At 41.3% G+C, this 18,983-nt stretch overlaps 1 protein-coding gene across 2 annotated transcripts; it reads right to left on the minus strand.

Annotated features, from left to right (window-relative positions):
- Positions 1-1,069: 1,069 nt before the first annotated feature.
- On the minus strand, positions 1,070-18,418 carry Tmem183a (transmembrane protein 183A). Of its 2 annotated transcripts, none has more exons than XM_055598109.1 (8): positions 18,216-18,418; positions 17,995-18,084; positions 16,960-17,127; positions 10,164-10,320; positions 9,303-9,483; positions 6,903-6,983; positions 4,519-4,674; positions 1,070-3,179 (listed from the first exon to the last, which is right to left on the minus strand). In XM_055598109.1, the coding sequence occupies exons 1-8, from the start codon at positions 18,322-18,324 to the stop codon at positions 2,994-2,996; spliced, it is 1,128 nt and encodes a 375-aa protein (XP_055454084.1). In that variant the 5' UTR covers positions 18,325-18,418; the 3' UTR covers positions 1,070-2,993. The 2 variants fall into 2 exon arrangements, with proteins under 2 accessions (XP_055454084.1, XP_055454083.1); XM_055598108.1 differs by having other exon boundaries at positions 10,164-10,323.
- Between the last annotated feature and the right edge of the window lie 565 nt (positions 18,419-18,983).

Consider the following 18,983-nt stretch of genomic DNA (forward strand, 5'->3'; position numbering starts at 1 on the left):
TTGCACACCTTCTCTTTCCCACATATTGTTAAATGGAGAAACTGGGAACACAGTCTTGTAGTATGTGCTTCAGTGATTTTTCAGTGAATTGTGACTTGCCTTTCGGCATGTGATTGTACTAACACTGTTACTATAAAATGAAGTGTTTGTCTGATACATACATCCTCTGAAAACATGCTCAAGTGCCAAAATTCTGACAAATTTTAGCTAAGCCTGTTTTTCTGAATTGCTCTCTTTCCCTGCCCCCGTCGCTATTAATGTATCCTTCCCATCTGGTTTGTGAAATTTCATTACAGTGCCTACTCAAATCCTTTACAAATACCCCTAAGCACTGTTTTAAGTGTGAAGAACTGTTTTAGGGGGGTTGGGTTTTTTTTTTTTTTCTTCAAGACATTAGTTTCCCTGTGTAGCCTGGGCTGTCCTGGAACTATGCAGACCAGACAGCTTCCAACTCAGAGATCCGCCTGCTTCTGCCTCCTCGGTGCTGGGATTAAAGGCCAGCCATGCGCAGCCACTACTGAGCGTCGCAACTGTTCTATATCTGCAACTATGCAGACAGGTAGTCACAGGTGTGTACCCATCTTGTAGCAGCAGTATCCTATAAAGGCTGTAGCTGAGGTCAGCTAACAACACGGCCTTTCATTCACTTTCTCCCAACATAGACAATATTTTCATGCATCTTTAGAAAAAGGTAGAAATGTAATTCTGATGGGGGCTGGAAGAAGCTAAATTCGTATTGTCTGACACTCCGAGCAAGAACATATGTGTCATGAGTGAAAAATACTAGTTTTTAAACCCAGAGTCTACAAAGTTTCAATTGTTCTCCAGGTTTTTAAGAAAAGGCAATCCTTGATACTCTTCACATCCTTTCATTAACAAACATGAATTAATACCAGAAAAGGCAACTCAACTCATGCTGAGGAAGACTGAAGCCATGGTAACCATGAAGAACCACTTACTAAGAGTTGGCAATGTGTTAAGAACGCAGCAGAGGCAGAACTTCAAAGGCAGAATATAGTGTCTGTCATCATACCATGCAGTTTGGCACAAAAACTCAGTTGAGCCAGAAGACAATTAAGCCACATTTATTTCAGCCCCTTAAGGTAAACCTGAATGGGAGACACACATCCACAAGGACAACTTCCCCATGCTCCTTGGCATCTTTATTTGGGGGACTCCAGATTCTGTGCTTCTTTCCTTCTGTTTCAAAGAGACAACTTTTGATTGCAGAGATCTGTGAAGTGCTTATTGTCCTTGGGTTTTTGTTGATTTTGTTAACTAAGTACCCAAATTCTGGTTGTTTTTACTGACCCAGGCTCACTTTCTGTTCAACCAGTGATATTCCCCTCAGTGTGGGGTAAGGCTATCCTATCTGTCAGCAGCAGTATTAAACAGATGCTTCTTAAGAATGTTCTTTAAATAGCATGGGGTGAAGAGAGAGAAGAAAACCAACATACTAATTTAGCAGTTTAGCTCACATAAGTATCTACTCCATGATATTTCCATGGTTCAAGAATATTGCCTTTGTCCTGCTGGTGACTCACACCTGTAATCCCAATACTGCAGGTGGTTAAGTAAGAGGATTAAGTTCAAGGCCAGCGTGGACTACATAGCAAGACTCTGTCTCGAGGAGACTACGTTTGTGGGCAAGGAGGCTACACTGCAATGCTAGGGGCTGGACTCAAGATACTGAGTGTTAAGACTATTGTCTTAATGTCCACCTCCTGCCACAGCCAGGTGGGAAAGGAAGCAAGAGGATTTTCTTCTTAGAGAGAAAAACAAAACCCACCCATGATCCTTTTCTCAGAGCATGCCAGTGACAGTAAGAACTTTGACCAAAGAGGGTGTCAACGATTCTGTACAGACAGAAGACCAGGCTTCTGAAAGCACACAGGATGGTTTTAAAAGGAAAAAACAAATTTTGCAAAGTACAGGACAGGGCAGAGAAAAGCTATTAATTGCTTCTAGTTTAAGGCTGGTTTCAACATGCAATGCATTTTTTTGAAAATGACCTTTAGCATAAAATAAAGCCTAATAATTTAATGCAAACACCACAATTCTTCCTAAACTCTGTTTTAATATTGTCTATCTGAAAGATTCAAATAACTCATTCTTTTGCTTTTTTATTGATCAAACTCTGCCTACTCCTTTTCACCACTATGTAGCACAAGAAAAATGAAACTGGCCTTTGAAATTGTGGTATAGCAAAAAAGACATGGGTCAGAATCCTAGCTCTGCATGTACCAGTAGTTCTGGCCTTGGTTAAGTCAATGATTCAATTTCTCAACCATAAAATGGGAAGGGTTTCAACTACCTTGCAAGACACAAGGATTAGAGACACAATCTATAACGTTCTTAGAACAGTACCGGGGGTACATAATCATTACCATCACTATCAGTCTCATGCAATAAAACAAAAACCCAAAATACAAAATCAGCAAACAATCAATATTCATGTAATAAATATCCAAAAAGCATTTTTTTAAAAAGATGCACAAGTCAATCTTGTAAGATTCTGACAACCCTGTCACCTGCTTTATTTATGGAGAAGGGTAAAAGGAAAAGAAAAAATATTCACTTCAATTCAAGGAGCAGCACATTGGAGCAACCATTTTAAGCCTCTGGGTTCCTCTAGTCCATAAAGGAAAACTTCCTTGCTTGAAGAGTTAGAGCTTAATTTTTCCCTAGCGCAAAATCATCCATTTGCTGAGATAAAAGAATAAAGAACAAACTCAACAGTACCAACTGGGGTTTAACACAGAAAATGAGGCCAGGTTTCTCCTTTCAAATATGCAAATTTTACATTAAAATGTTTATAAATCATAGTTGGTTTTCCTCCTGATTCAACCTTTCCACCTTCTGTAACAGGAGCCCCAGGAACCCAAACAGTGTTGCATCACTAATGAGCTATACAATCCAGCTGCCCCTTCCAAACAGAATCTGATTACTAATGGACTAGACTGGAAGCTGTCCCATGGGATGCCAAGCAGTAACTATGCTCTCAGGGAGAATGGATACTGCGGATGCCACCAGTCAAAGAGCCGAACACTGTGCACCGGATCCAGGACAACTTGCACACCCTGTTCACTGCGCAGATTCTGACCACCACGGACAGGAGAATCTTGGAACACCAATCTCACTCGATGATGCCGCATGTCTGTACTCACATTAATAGTAAACTAGAAGAGAAAGGCACATTTAATTTAAATATGTTTAGTATTTAATGTAGCCTTCGTTTCTTTGGGCTCTCCTTGAGACATAATACACATAATATACCTATGTTCACTCTCAAGATTCATCTCTTAAGATGAATATTTATAAAAACACAAAACATTCAGGGTGATTTTTTTTATAAGGTTTTTTCTGCTCTGTGTATCTAACATGTTAAAGGGCCTTACAGATAAATAAGATATATGTACACACACTACCACAAAAGCTATTTAATTATGTTATACATATAGGATAAAGATGGAATTCTGATAACATACTGATGAATGAGTCAAGCAAGATATATGAAACCTAAGCCTGATCTCATTTTTTTTTTAAATCTTCAAGTAATTTATATGTAGGTTTATACAGAATTAGTATGGCATATAAGGACTATGAATAACAGTGATGTCATTAATGCAGTTCAACCTGAAAGGAGGGAAAAATGCCTATGATAAAAATATCATTATGACACAACTTCAACTACAGAAAACTACCTAGAAGAGAATGTATACTTAAACATATTAACAGACACACTTTAGAAACAGTCCCCAGAAAGTTAACTATAATTACCGTTAACTATGTCACCTCTACCTTCTCAAAAAATTTATGCATTATTTAAATACTTCATGATACATTTATTATCTACCATTAAAAATTCAGCTTTTTCACCATAAAGAGGAATTCCACATCTCTGAACATAAGCCTAAGACACAGAGAAGACAAATGGCAAATAACATGTCCTGGTTGCCTATCCAATTAAATATTTTTAAAACATGGCAGTATAAGCTACAGGCACATATATTATTTACTCACCTAATTATTGGCCAAGTTTTGAAGACTCAAAACATGCAAGAACAGAACTAGTTACCCTCTATTTTAATATTCTATTATGGCAGCACACAAATGCCCAAGGTCTTAACAGTGTTTGTGTATGTTTGTCAATGTTACCTTCAGGCATACAGGAAGATAGAAAGCCTTCCCTTTCTTACAGAGGAAACAGGCAACCATCCTCAGATATAATTAGCTTCTCCCCGTATTTGTCTGTCTCTAATATGAAAATCTGATTTCAGACTTACCTGTTTTGTTTTTATTATTATTCTTTTGTGCGTTTTGTTTGTTTGGTTGGTTGGTTTTGGTGTGTGTTCAGTCACTTGATGGTGGGAGAAGGGGTGCACCCATGTGTTATTCTGGTTTTAATTTTGGACTTTATTATTATTCAGAGATTTCTTCCCAGTAGTTACATCTATAAATCCTTTTTCAAACCATAGATACAGTGAAACTCTACAGAAGAGCTGAATCCCCACTTACCAAGGTAAATATCATTCCCATGACAATAGGAATAAAGATGAAGTTGAGGGTGGTGACCTGCAGCAGGCAGCAATCCTGGTCAGGGTTGGTATGAACATCTTCATATTGAATGGGCGGTTGCAGCCGTTCCATACACTTGCTCTTTAATCTAGAGGACTAAGGAGAGCTAAGCATTAATCTAGTGGCCTAGAGAAAGAAAATATGTATGCTCTTTAAGATGCTGTGAAGGAAAACCCAACAGATAAACTGAAAATTTTGTTATCTCTCAGCGACAATCTACCAGTTAAGAAACAGAAAGAGGCCAGGAGCGGTGGCCCAGCATTCAGGGAGGCAGAGGCAGACGGATCTCTGAGTTCAAGGCCAGCCTAGTCTAGGACAGGACAGCCAAGGCTACATAGAGAAACCCTGTCTCAAATAAAAACGAACAAAAAACAACAACAACAAAGTGAGGGAGAGCGTGCATAGATTAGCAAATACAGCAGAGGGTTTAAGCTTCTCACAGAGAGTATTTCTGCCAACTCACAATGAGTGGCTCTATCAGCCACTCTCCAGTGTTTGAAAACTTCAAATTCCACGTAATGTGTCAGACTTCAAAGAGTATCTGCTGAAGAAGAGGGCAGATGGAGAAGCAACCCCCAAATTCCAGGAAACATAAAGCAGGACTCACAAGCTCAGGACGAAATGAACTCTCAGCATTCAATTTCCTGCAGTAATTCTGGTCTTCTGTCCCATCTCTCACTGCTTGGGCTACCCCTCAGTGGAGAAAGCTGTCTAATTGATATCATAGACTGAGTTTCTTAAAAAGACATGAAAGCTACATTTCTTCACCAGAACCATGTTTTTAAAATAAACTAATAGGAAAATTTGATGTAGAACTCTACACTACTTCTCCAGCACCATGTCTGCCTGCATGCCACCATGCTTCCCACCATAATGATAGTGGACTAAACCTCTGAAGCTGTAAGCCAGCTCCAATGAAATGCTTTCTTTTGTAAGAACTGTGGACATCATGGTATCTCTCCAGAGCAAGATAACACTGACTAACATACAACAAATATTTAACTTTTCTCCGCTGCCCAGAAAATGTGGGCTGGTGGAGTGGGTGTGTGTGAGTGGATATGAGTGCACATGCATGTGGAAACCAGAAGTCACTGCTGAGGATCTTCCCCTCTTTCTCTCTCCACTTTATTTCTGAAGCAGTCTCTTACTGAAACTGGAGCTATCCAACTGGCTAAACTGGCTGACACTAAGCCCCAGCATCCTGCCCTCTCCCACTGCCAGCACTGAGGTTGCACAAACATACCAACACACACACAATCGTCTTTTATACCTCTGTTCTCTGATCTGGGAATCTGTCAAGGTTTACCTTGGGTAATAACCCAAAGTTGCTATTTTTTTATCCAATATAAAATAGTGCCCTCCAAGATTTATTCTGAAATTTAATCTAATGTCATATAAAAGATAGAGCCTTTAGAAGGTAATAATGTTAAGATTCCTCTCTTAACAGGCTCTTACTAAAATAGGGGCTTTCAAATGGATTTGGCCCCTTTTAGCCTTCTACCCCAGCTCTGTGATAATATACAGGGTACAAGAAAGCAACATCTTGAAAACAAGAACCAGAACTTCATCAGACACAGAACCTGCTTGGATCTCTTGGCCTCCAGAACTATGAGGAAATTAATTTCTGTTCTTTATAAGTAGTCCAATCTCTGCTACTTTGTTATGGCAGCACAAAGGGATTAAGACATAGTGAAATTCATTAACTAAGATATCTGAAAGAATGCAAAGATGGCTCATAGTTAAGAGCCCTTTCTGCTCTTACAGAGGACTCTGATTTGGTTCCCAGAACCCACATGGAGGCTAACAACTGTCCACAAATCCAATTCCAGGAAATATGACTCCTTATTCTAACCAACACAAGTACCATGGATACACATAGTGCATATGCATACATGCAGGGAAACCACCCAATAGACAAGCCACATATGGTGGCACAGGTCTTTAATCTTCGCACTTCTGAAACAGAAGCAGATAAGTCCCTATTGTTTGAGGTCTACATGGCAAGTTTAAGGACAGCCAGGAATACGTAGATACCATACGCTGTCTCAAATAAATAAATAGAGTAAACAACAACAACAAAAAAGAAAATCATACATTATAAAAATATTTAACTTTAAGGTGGGTATGGGTGTAGGTAGCTGTTTGAATATATAAGTGTGGTGCCCTTAAAAGGCCTGAGGAAGGTATTAGATGCCCTAGAAAGTGGGTCCTCTAGAAATGCAGTATTCTCATATCTTCTGAGCCATCCAGCTACCCCAAATAAACAAATCTTTAAAAATAAAATTAAATTTATAAAAATATAGAGACAAAAGAAGGACACGTGCCTGCTTTTTGAACTTGAAGTTGAATTCCCACATTGGTTCTTGTCTGTTCCCAACAATCTTTCTGCACCAGAAAAGTAAGCACTGTAAGAGAGCAAAAATAAACTAAGGGAATGACATTAAAATGGATTATAAAGTAACAACAACAACTATAAAGCAAAAGTACCTGAGAGCTCTAAAGCAACTACAGTCCTGATGCGGAGAGTTTACTTTGGCACACACAGACCCCAACTTGACACTGGTGCAACATGAAGACAGTCACAATGCTATTCAGGAAGGACAAGAGGGACCAATACAAGTCAACCTCAGAGGCTTATTAAGATCAACCCCTATTGTTCTCATCTTTAAAGACAAATATATATCCACAGTGTGGGCCGTTTTCTCTCATTCAGCAGGCCACTGCTATACATTAAAATATAAAGGCAGCAAGTAGCCACCAGGCAAGATGGTGACAAGGCCACAAAGCAGGCAAGGAGGGCTAGCCCTCTAACAGGAACCAGCCACTCAGGACCTTCTGGGAACAGACAGCTGTTATGGAAACCAACGAGCTAAGCCGAATTCAGTCTAAAGCAAGCCCCTCAATGAAGTCAGGCTATAGCTAGGGTTAAGCACAAGAAGTGAAGTACCTCCCAGGGGACAAGGGGTGGGTCGTCCGCCGTGCCAGCTGTCCTGCCTTCAGACATGCCCTGTACGTCCTGCTGCTCCATCAAAAATAATGGGCTTGGCTTTTAGGGGAAAACACTTCTGCTGCCATCACAACGGCTCCAGTGTCCCACACAAGCTATGCTACTGAAAAGAGAGAGAGGGGATCAAATACGAAAAGCTGGAGTCCAGGAAATGGGACAACTTCCTAGGCATGCTGGCAACTGAGTGCCATGTGACTATAGGCACGCACATGGTGAAGCCATGCACCAGGGATCTGCCACCACAGGACCCATGTCCTCTCTTCAGAGGATCTCTAACAACACATAAAAGCTGCCAGGTAGCCTGTGCTTACTACCTGGATTAAGAGCTTATTTTTTTCAGTCCACCTAAGCTTCATAATCTACTTAAAAATAAAAAAAAGACACAGTAAAAAGAATATAATGATATGGGTATTTTAGAATTGAAGCAGTAGCCCTTGGATTGTGCACTGGAGCCGCTAAGATGTGTCAAGCATAAGGAGTTTGCCCTATCAATGCTGCCCTGCTCCATATCTGTCATGGTTAACTTTGTAATGATTACCACCCTCCTTGCAGTTAATGAGACAGTATTAAATGCTTCTAGGGAAGAAGAAACTGTAAATATGAGATGGGACACTGTCCACTCACATTACAAGCAGAAACAGCTTCAGGGTGAAACTCTACTCATGAAACACACTACTCCTGGCCTAAATCCATCAACTAGCATTAAATTAAACAGTTAGGTCAAAGGTCCTGATGACCTCCATTTATAAGTGTTGGGGGGGAGGGGCTTGAATACTTTGAAACAATAGTACCTTTTAATTCCTGGAATTAATATAATCTTAGAGCTCAACTAGCAGAGAAGAATTATATAATGTCTTTGGGCATAAAGGCAAAGTACAAGAGAACAGCAAGTGCTACAGAATGGATTAGAGTAGGTAGAACAGAGTTATAAAACTTACCTACAAATTCAAAAGATAAATTATACAAAATCAGTTGAGTAAGATAAAGGCTAAGACATCAACTTGTCTAAATAACCATAATCTAGCTTAGTAAGGGTGATTTCAGCAGGAAGGAGAAAATGGGCCAACAACTAATAAACCTACTTATTATTCAGAATACCAGAAACTTGAATATAGTGTCTGAATAGAAACTATACAGAGAATCCTAAGATAAATTCAGCCTAAAGTGTAGAAAGATTTTGGAATCCTAAGTCCTATAAACTGGAGTACCTTATAGTCTCTGAGACAAATTACCAGAGAGCCTGGCACAGGGACTTAGCAAGTAAAGATGTCTATACCAGAATCCTTAAAGGAAGTCAAGAAAGAAGTGAAATCTCAGATGCCCTAGAAACAGAAAAGCAGCTGATCCCTCGTGTTACTTGTGTCAGTAAAAATTGTATAGACCTAGTATTCAAGTTGTCTTCCTAGCCCAAACCATCAAAACCATTCTATCTACAGTGGTCAACTGTACAGTGCATAAAAACAAGTTGAAATAAAGAGACTAAGAAATACACTGAAAGCACAAGAAAGCTTTAAGAAAGGGCAGCATAAACCAGCCCAGCCCAGCAGGAATGTGTTGGGAGAAATGAAACTTCTGAACACTTCAAGTTTACATTAGCCCTCTAGTGGGTTGGGACCAACAAACAGCCCTCCCCATCAAGAAGCTACAAACAAGCCACAGGAACAGGCCCACCATACAAGAGTCCATTAGCCAAACCCTAACAGCAATTTTCACTTACTTTGGAATTCTTTAATGTGCTAGGAGTGCTTTCCGGAATGGCTGGATTCTTGGAGATTCGAGCAGCAAATGGTTCATACATATGGTACAGAGATCGAATCACACATGCCCGAAGACAGCGCAGCTTCTCCATTGATTCTGGTCGCAGCCGCAAAGGCAGAGAAGCATCCAGCGTGTAGTGCCTGAAACATGACATATGACTCCTACCAATATGTGGCCCGTCTCTCCTGTTCTCCCAGGACTCCTGGTTTCCATGTGAACTTTATTCCACTATTCCACTGGTAGGTACTAGCTTGTCCAGTTCTCACAAACACAATCACCATCTCCTTAAATTACCGATTTTCGCTTCTTGATCTTGTAACCCTGTAGTTCTCTACCTTTTTCAGTTTTAATTTGGACTATTTCAGATTGTACAAATTACAAGCCTCTGAACTGGTGACAGTGTGATAATACTTAAATTGCTCAAAACATATTTGTCATGGAGAGGAGCCACTGGGTTTCCCGGTCAGGCATGTCAACAAGATCTCTACTCCATCCCTACACTTCTGTACCCCACATTAAAATCTAGCACCTTTACCGATTGTGTAATAAGATAAACCTCTAAAGGAAAGTCTAAGTTCTTTCTGGGACCTGAAGTAAGACCATTTGCAAATAAAGAGACACTAGAAGGGACGGGTGGCAGAAGACAGCCACCTGCATCATCATAACATGAGATTTAGAGAGGGAGCACGAAGTCCAAAGCTAGGGCCATGGCAAGACATGACAAGAGAAAGGGACGAGAGCCCATCGCCTAGGGCATAGCTCCAAGTCACAAACAGCAACAACATCAACTACAGAGAACACTGCGGCATTCTGGTCGCACCTTCGGTACAACCTGGTCCAAAAGGCAGCAGTGCAAGTGACAGTCCAAGCGTTCTTACAAATCAGGGAAAAATTCACAATGTCCTCAGGACGGATATAGGAAGCCAGCAACAGCCAAATATCCATAGGATATTCTTCTCCTCCAGCTCCATCCAGGTCTTCTGAAACGGAAAAAAGGACACTATTCTGTGCTCTACTAGCACACGTTACCTACAGGCACTCATCCCAATTTTCTCAGAGCATGCATATTCAAGAAAACCAGTTTTTGTTGTTTGTTTTTTTTTTTTTTTTTTCTTTTTCTTTTTGATTTTTCAAGGCAGGGTTTCTCTGTATAACAGCCCTGGCTGTCCTAGAACTTGCTCTGTAAACTGAGCTAGCCTCCAACTCAAGAAACTGACCTGCCTCTGCCTCTGTATTGAGATTAAAGGTGTGTGCCACCATACCTGACTAAGAAAACGGTTTTAAATAGGTTCAAGGAAGCCCCTCAAGCTGATGGTTTCCTGATAATTTTTGCTGCTTAAATCCTTTTGTCTTCCGTTGCCCACGTGATGAGTTAACATTCTTAAGGCCTTTGTTGTGTATGTGCAAGCCTGTACACATTTTCATGTGTGGCCACATATGTGTGTGTGGAGGCCAGAGGTTGACATCAAGCATGATGGTCAATCACTTTTCTACCTCACCAACCAGCTAAACAGGCTGGCCAACAAGCCCCAGCAGTACTCCTACCTCTGCGCTGCTAGGCTTCCAGACCCACACTGCCAGACTTGTCTTTTTATAGGGGCTATCTCTCCAGTTGTATCTTTACAAAAACAAACAAACAAACAAACAAAAACAACTTATCTATGTGTCTGTCCACAAATCCGTACAGGGCAAAATAGAGGTGAGGTTCCTTGAAGCTGGAGGCATTTGTCAGTTGCCTGACGTGGGTGCTAATATCATACTAGACCCCTGAAAGAGCAGTGTCCTGGATGGTTTGGGGGTTTTGTTTGTTCTTTACTGCTTGACACAGGTAAAGTTACTAGCAACAGAGAACCCCAGCTGAGTACTGGGGATCAGAATTCATGCCCTCATGTTTATGCACCAAGTGTTCTACCATTAAGCCTTCTCTCCAGCCATCTAAGGCCTTTTAAAAAACTACTTTTTGTGCCTTTGAATGTATCCTAACAATCTAATAATTCTTCAACAGAAATGAAAATATTCTTACGTACGTTGTAGTAATAAGAAAACAGACATTAGGGGCTGGAGAGATGGCTCAGCAGTTAAGGACATTGTCTGCTCTTCCAGAGGTCCTGAGTTCAATTCCCAGCAACCACATGGGAGCTCACAGCCTCTATACTGAAATCTGGTGCCCTCTTCTAGCATGCAGTTGTACATGCAGATAGAGCACTCATATACCTAAAATAAATAAATCTTTTAAAAAAAAAAAAAAGAAAAAGAAAAAAGGAGGGAAGGAAGAAAGAAAGAAAACAGGCATTGGGGCTAAAGAGATGGCTCAAAAATTAAGAGAACTTACTGCTTATCTGAATTAGGGTTTCTATTGCTATGGTAAACACCATGACCAAAGCAACATGAAGAGGAAATGGGTTTATTTCTTCTTACAAGTCTCAGGTCAGTCACTGAAGAAAGCCAGGGCAGGAAGTAAAACAGAAGCCATGGCAGAGCACTGTTTCCTGGTTTGCTCTTCATGGCTTGCTCAGTCTGCCTTTTTAATTTTTTACGCTACAGAATATGTATGTATGTGAGGACACAAGTGTCCTGGCACGTACATGGAGGTCAAAGACAACTTGTGGGTATCGCTTCTCTCCTTTCTGATGTGGATCCTGGGGATTCGGTCAGTCATGGGGCAAGTACTTTTATCAGCTCAGCCACTTATCAGCCAGGACCATCGGATGGGGTAGCAACACTGCAAGTGAGCTGGACCCTCCCATATTAATCATCAATCAAGAAAACACGGCATAGACTTGACCACAGGACAATGTGGTAGGGACATTTTCTCAGCTGGGTTCTCTCCTGCCAGACAACTCTACCTTGTGTCAAAATGAGAGAAAAAACAAAAAAGGACACTGCTCTTTCTGGTGACCAGTACCATATCAGCACCCCATCAGGCAACTGACAAATGCCTGGAACTCCAGCTCCAACAAACCAGACACCTATTTTCAGCCTCCACTAGTTCCCTTACAGACATAATTACACACACACACACACACACACACACACACACACACACACACACATACACTCTCTCTCTCTCTCTCTCTCTCTTTCTTTTTTAAGAAAATGAAGGGGCTGGACAGATAGCTCAGGGGTTTAAGAACATTTACTGCTCTTGCAGAGGACCTGAGTTCAATTCACAGAATCCACATGACAGCTCACAACTGCCTACAACTTCAGTGCCAGGTGATCTAATGTCCTCTCCTAGCCTCCACAGGCTCCAGCACACATGATGTACATAACTCATATATGCATTCAAGCAGGCACACAGACACACACAGAGAGACAGACAGAGAAAGACAGAGAAACAGCAAGAGAGCGAGAGGAAGAGAAAGACAATCAAGAAAAAAGAAAAAGGAGACAACCATAATGACATTCAAGCAACGTAAACAAAACCTGTATTTGTGATTCCAAGTTCCAGCTTTGCACCATAAATTCTGCCTATGATTTTCCTTTCAATCCCCATCTACCTTTACTTCAGTTTGATTATATTTTCTTAAGTGATTTTTTTTTTTTGAGACAGTTCCTGATTGTCCTGAAACTCACTCTACAGACCAGGCTGGCCTTAAACTCACAAATCCATCTCTTTCTGCCTCCCAAATGATGGGATTAAAGCTACACAACACCAGGCATGACTCATAAAAAAAATGACTTGAGGATGATATAATAGGACTGAAGAGATGGCTCAGCGGTTGAAAGTTCTGGCTGCTTTTCTAAAGGACCCAGATTTGATTCACAGCACCTATATGGTGGTTTACAACCCTCTCTAACTCCAGACCCAGGGGATCTGATGCCCTGTTCTGGCCTCCACAGGCACTGTTCACATGAGATGCACAGACACACACAGAGGCAAAATACCCCCACACAGAAAATCAGAAAATAAACAAGTCTCTCTTAATCCCCCCCCCCTTTTTAGTTCTTTTTTTAAAAAATGGTATGAAACTGGGCATACTCCCAGCACTCGGGGAGGCAAAGACAGGAGACTTCTGTGAGCTTGAAGTCTACAAAGTGAGTCCAGGACAGCCAAGGCTACACAGAGAAACTCTGTCTTAACAACCACAAAAAGATGGTATGAGTAAATATAAACTAAATAGTCTCTGCAACAACAGAAAAGGTAAATTACAGCATATACTCACTAGTCTACACTCTATACATGTTCTATTTTTTTTTTCTCTTTTTTATTTGCTTGTTTGTTTGTTTGTGCTGAGGCAGAGTCTCAGGTAGCCCAGGCTTGCCACCAACTTAATATTTAACCAAAGTACACTTTGAACTTCTGATCTTCTTGTCTCCACCTACTGTTCTGGGGTAGTAGTAGTCATGTGACACCATGCTGGGATTATACAGTGATGGGGATCAAACCTATGGGCTCATGCATGCTAGACAAGCATTCTACTGAGCCACATTCTTCTAGTCTGAGCCACCTTCTAGTTTTCTTGGCATTCATCACTACTTGATAATGTATCCTTACTATCTCTTCTTCCTTCAGACCTCATTAGTGTTAACTCTCTTGATGCCTAAGGTCCACTATACATTTCAGATTTGAATAACAACATATATGCCAGGAAGATGCCTTAATCTTAATGAATCATAACTCTTTTTTTTTTTCCTGAGATAGTATCTCACTATGTAGCTCTGGCTGTTTTGGAACTTACTATGTAGACCATGCCAGTCTTGAACTCAGAGAACTGCCTACTTTTGCCTCCCAAGTACTAGAATTAAAGTCACACACCATCACATCTGGCTCATTAATTACTTTTACAAAGCTGAGTACTGCTAAAAATTGCATCTTAGGAATAGGGAGATGGCTCGGTGCTTGCAAAATGCCAAGCATATTTGTTTTTGCACCACTTGTATGGCTAGTTCTCAAGGAGGACAAGAGAACACTGGATCCCCTTAAGCCTCCATGTGGGTGATGGGTATAGAACCCAGGTCTTCAGAAGAGCAGCCAGTGCTCTTAACTGCTGAGCCATTCTCTCCAGCATTCCAGGTTTCCTCTTGTTTTTGAGCTTTTTCAGACAGGGTCTAATGTAACCCAGGTTTGCCTCCAACATGTAGCTAAACCTGGCCTTGAACTCCTGATCCTCCTTCACCTCCTGAGATTACTTGATGACTAACAATAGTATTTTTGAAGACTATTCCTTTTGAGAAAACCTAATAAAATATTTACAGAGATAATGGTATCTAGGAATTGCTTAAACTTATCTACTATGAATATAACTGGATAGAAGAATAAGGATTGAAATATAAATAGTAATAAGTTTATAGCAGTTGAATAACGGTTACAATAGCTTCATTAAACTATCCTCTTCTGCTTTATTTAAAAGAAACTAAGGGGTAAGGGCATCTAGATGGTTTTGCAGGCAACAGAGCTTGTAGCTAAGCCTCTTTGAGTTTAATCTCACATGAAGGGGACAACTATCACAAAATGTCCTCTGATCTCCACCTGTATACCCTGGTATGCTCAGTACTATTACTCTAACCTCTACACACAAACAATGAATGAATAAATAATGTGATTTTAAGATTATTTTTAAAGAGAAAAAAAGGAATAATCTAACTAATATAAAGGTACCTAACAGAGATAAAGCAAAGCAAGAAAATAAAAAATGGCCAGGTGCACACCTGTAATCCCAGCACGCGGGGAGGCAAAGGCAAGTAGATGTTTGTGAGTTAAAGGCCAGCCTGGTCTACATAGGGAATACCAGGCCAGCCAGGGAAAACATGGTGAGATGTTGTCTCTAAATAAATATAACTCATATAAACCCATAATAAGATACTATTTCATATTCATGAGGGATGGAGAGATAAATTCAGAGGTTAAGAACATTACTGCTCTTCCAATTTGGTTCCCAGTACCTGTAAGGCCACTCACAGACACCTATAAATTCAGCTACAGGAGATCTAACTCCTTTGGTCTCTGCAGGCATTCATACACAACAAGCACTCACAAAAACACAAGTACATGTAAATAAAAAGTTTATTTTTAAAGATACTACTTCATATCCATTATAGTGTCGTATGTAAAACAGTAAGTGTTGGCAAGGATGTAAAATATCACACTGTTCATATGCTATTGTTAGAAACATCAAATGATATAGCCACTTCACTGACTCCTGAAAAACTTAAGCATAGATTACCACACAATCGAGAAACTGCATGATTGCTCATTACCTATTAGAGGTGACAACATTCACCCACAAAAAAAACTATCCTTGAAGTTGCTGTACAATGCAAGTGGTCACAAAAGGCAATAAAAATGAACTATTGGTACATATTCCACATGGATGAACCCTAACTCCATTAAGCCATATAAAAGAAACCAGACCTAGGAGAACATGCTAGCATTCCGTCTGTATGGAATGTCCAGAAAAAGTGTATCTGCAAAGAATGGAATTAGGTCAGGCAGGGGTGGTGTCCATCAGAGCAGTGATGCTAACGGTTTAGGAATTTTTTTGGAGTGATGGAGATACTCTATACTAAGCTCACAAAGAGCGCAAAACGACTGGGAAAATAGTAAAACTACTCAACTATATACTTTAAAATTCTCTTGCCAGGCACAGTGGCACACACCTTTAATCCCAACACTGTATAGAAACACAGGCATGGGGTCTCTATGAGTTGAAGACCAGCCTGGCCTATATAGTGAGACCTCATTTCAAAAAATAAGAAAAAGAAAGGAAAGTTGAAGCCCAGCATGGTGGCACATGCCTTTAATCCCAGTCCTTGGGAAGCAAAGGGAGGTGGATCTCTGTGGATTTGAGCCCAGCCTGGTTTACAAAGTAAGTTAGTTGCAGGATAGCTGGAAAACCATCAGAAAGAGAGAGAAAGAGAAAGAAAGAGAGAGAAAGGAAAGAAGGAAGAAAATTATCTTGAAAAGCTAAGATGATTTAGCAGTTGTTGCTCTTGCAGAAGACCTGGGTTTGTGTCCCAGAACCCACATAAGAGTTCACAACCATCCATCTAACCATCCAACCTACAACTCCAGTTCCAGGGAATATAATGACCTCTTCTGTCCCCTCCTCTGTACCAGGCATACGTGATACATACATGTAGACAAACACTCATATTCAGTACAAACACTCACATTCAGTACCTTAAATTGTTTTAATTTAAAACGTAAGTCAGAAATTTTCTGAAGAATGTATACATATACATGTAAACACACACAAACACACATACGTGTACTTACGTACATGCATATGCATGTGTACATCCCTAAAAGAATTAAGAAAGAATAAAGTATAACAAACATTGCTGTCAATTTTTGGATTCTGAGAAACAAAGGTATCACTGACAATAACTGGTATAACAATAATATAAACTCTTAGTTCTCACCTTATTGAAAATTGACAGTATCAATCACAGACAGAGCTGGTCAGTGGTAGTGCACACCTTTAATCCTGGCATTTGGGAGGCAGAGGCAGGCAGATTTCTGTGAGTTCGAGGCCAGCCTGATCTACAGAGCAAGTGCCATGATAGCCAAGGCTACAGAGAGAAACCCTGTCTCAAAAACAAACAAACAAAACAAAACAAAAACAAAAAATCACAGACAGAACTCAGAACCCTCAGGAAAGCAAGACTGGTACCTTTGTGTCTCTTGCTTTTCTTTTTTCTGGAGACTGATCTTTCATGAGTGCTTTCCTCCTGGGCATCCATCTCATCACTGCTGTCCATGATGTCACACGGCTCACCCACCCCAGAAAGAGCCTCCTCTGCAGGAACCTGGGAGGCTTCCAAGCCACAAAGAGATTTTACTAGGAGAAAAGAAGGAAAAAATTAAATGCACTTGGTCCCATCCAAAAATACTTAGCCAATGTATCAGCAACCACGGAGAGAGGCAATGTTGAAAAAAGCTGAGGACATATAACAAAAGCTGAAACAAAACTGTAGCTCTGTGTGTGTGTGTGTGTGTGAGAGAGAGAGAGAGAGAGATTGATTGATCGATTGATCGATCGATTCAACCCTGCAGGACAATAAAAACAAAAGGTCATGAACCTCGACTCTGAGGAGCAATGGCTTAAGAAAAATGAAATCCAATTTAACCCTGTCCCGCACCTGAGACATGACATAAAACATAAATCTAAGAGATCCAACTTCAAAAATCTTATAAGCAAGGCAAAAAATATATATATATGTATGCCACGTAATGGATGCTAATTGTATGGTAAAATATACATAAACTACAAAAAGTGGATATCAAGATGTGACTGTGGAAACTAATGAGTACATAAAATTGAGTGGGGTTTTACTCTTGTTTTGTTTGGGTCGCTCTTTTGAGATAGGATCGCACAATGTAACTGGTATATAAACCAGGCTAGCCTTGAACTCAAAGAGATCCACCTGTCTCTGCCTTCCCAATATTGAGATTGAAGGAATGCCCACCCCAACTGGTCACAAGGTTGTTTTTAATTCAAAAAGGAAACAAAAATATTTCTGCTCCGGAACCTGCTATCCTGGCTACACACAACCATCCTATAAGAAAGTAAACGGTGGAAAAAGCAAACACGTTCATGGCCAGGTGTCCAAAGAGCTGCAGGAAAAACACTGGGACAAAATTCCAGGAAAACACATCTAATGCTGTCTTAAAGACTTGGGCCTAAAAATACCCGCAAGGAGCCTACCTTCCTGCTGAACAGCGTTAGCCACGGCTTTTTTGACCCGTCCAGACCTCACCACCGCCGGATCCGAGTTGGCATAGTCCGCCACGGTCACTGAAACAGAGCAGAGCGCCAAAGCCTCCTGAGACTCCGGGCAAAGTCTCCCCAGGCGCTCCCGGCGGAGCATTTCCCTTTCAGATCTGCTGCCCAGGCCCCGCCGCCGCCCGGCCCCGCCCCTCGCCCACCTCGGCCCGAGCAGGCGTCATGGGCCCGGAACTTGAGCCGCTTTCCTCTCTTGGGCATGACGACGGTATCCGGACGAGGCCCGCCTAGCTGGCCGGGGCCCCGGGCCATCTCTCGGCCCCGAGAGCCCGCTCCCGGAGCCGCGGGGTACCTCCACCCGGCTCCGCGGCCATCCCGCACTGAGGACGCGGCTATCGCGAGGACTTAAGCGAGGGCTCAGGGTCCCGTTGGTTGCCGACACCCTTCTCGAGGAGCCAATCGCCTCCGGGCGCGGGTTACGTCATCACCCGGCGCCCTCAGCTCCAGTAGAGGCCGGGTTCCCAGTGAGTAAAGCCGGCTGCTGAGCAGACTGTATTCGTTGTGGTCTTCTCTGGGATGTTTGTTGTGTCAGACCGGATCCTCCAACCCGTGTTAATTAGAGCCAACAGTTTACGTCCTGGTCTCCTGGATTATTCGTGCTAATGAGTCTATCCACACTAAAGGTCACGTCAGCATCTAGATTGCATATGCACTGTTATCTCCATTCTCTCCCATTTACGCCAAGTAACCTGAATATCAAAGTGTTCGCTATAATTTTGCTTACAAATGCTTTGAAATTCTCCGTCTAGACCTTTGGCTAACCCCTGTAACCCCAACACAGAGGAGGCAGTGGAGGGAAGATCAGAAGTTGAAGGTCATCCTCAGTTCCTGGCTAGCTGGGCTACATGAAATACTATCTCAAAAATAAATAAGTAAATGTCTGAATTCTCAAAGTAGAAGGGATTCTTAAA

Source organism: Psammomys obesus, unplaced genomic scaffold (genome assembly GCF_907164565.1).
Source record: "Psammomys obesus unplaced genomic scaffold, mPsaObe1.curated_primary_1811, whole genome shotgun sequence".
NCBI classification, from domain to species: Eukaryota; Metazoa; Chordata; class Mammalia; order Rodentia; family Muridae; genus Psammomys; species Psammomys obesus.

Coding starts and splice junctions, on each gene's coding strand:
- Tmem183a (XM_055598108.1), bottom strand. CDS start 18,324: ATGGCCCGGGGCCCCGGCCAGCTAGGCGGGCCTCGTCCGGATACCGTC. Junction 17,128..17,994: donor TAACGCTGTTCAGCAGGAAG/GTAGGCTCCTTG, acceptor CTTTTCTCCTAG/TAAAATCTCTTTGTGGCTTG. Junction 4,675..6,902: donor ACTTCAAGTTCAAAAAGCAG/GCACGTGTCCTT, acceptor AGCTCTCCTTAG/TCCTCTAGATTAAAGAGCAA.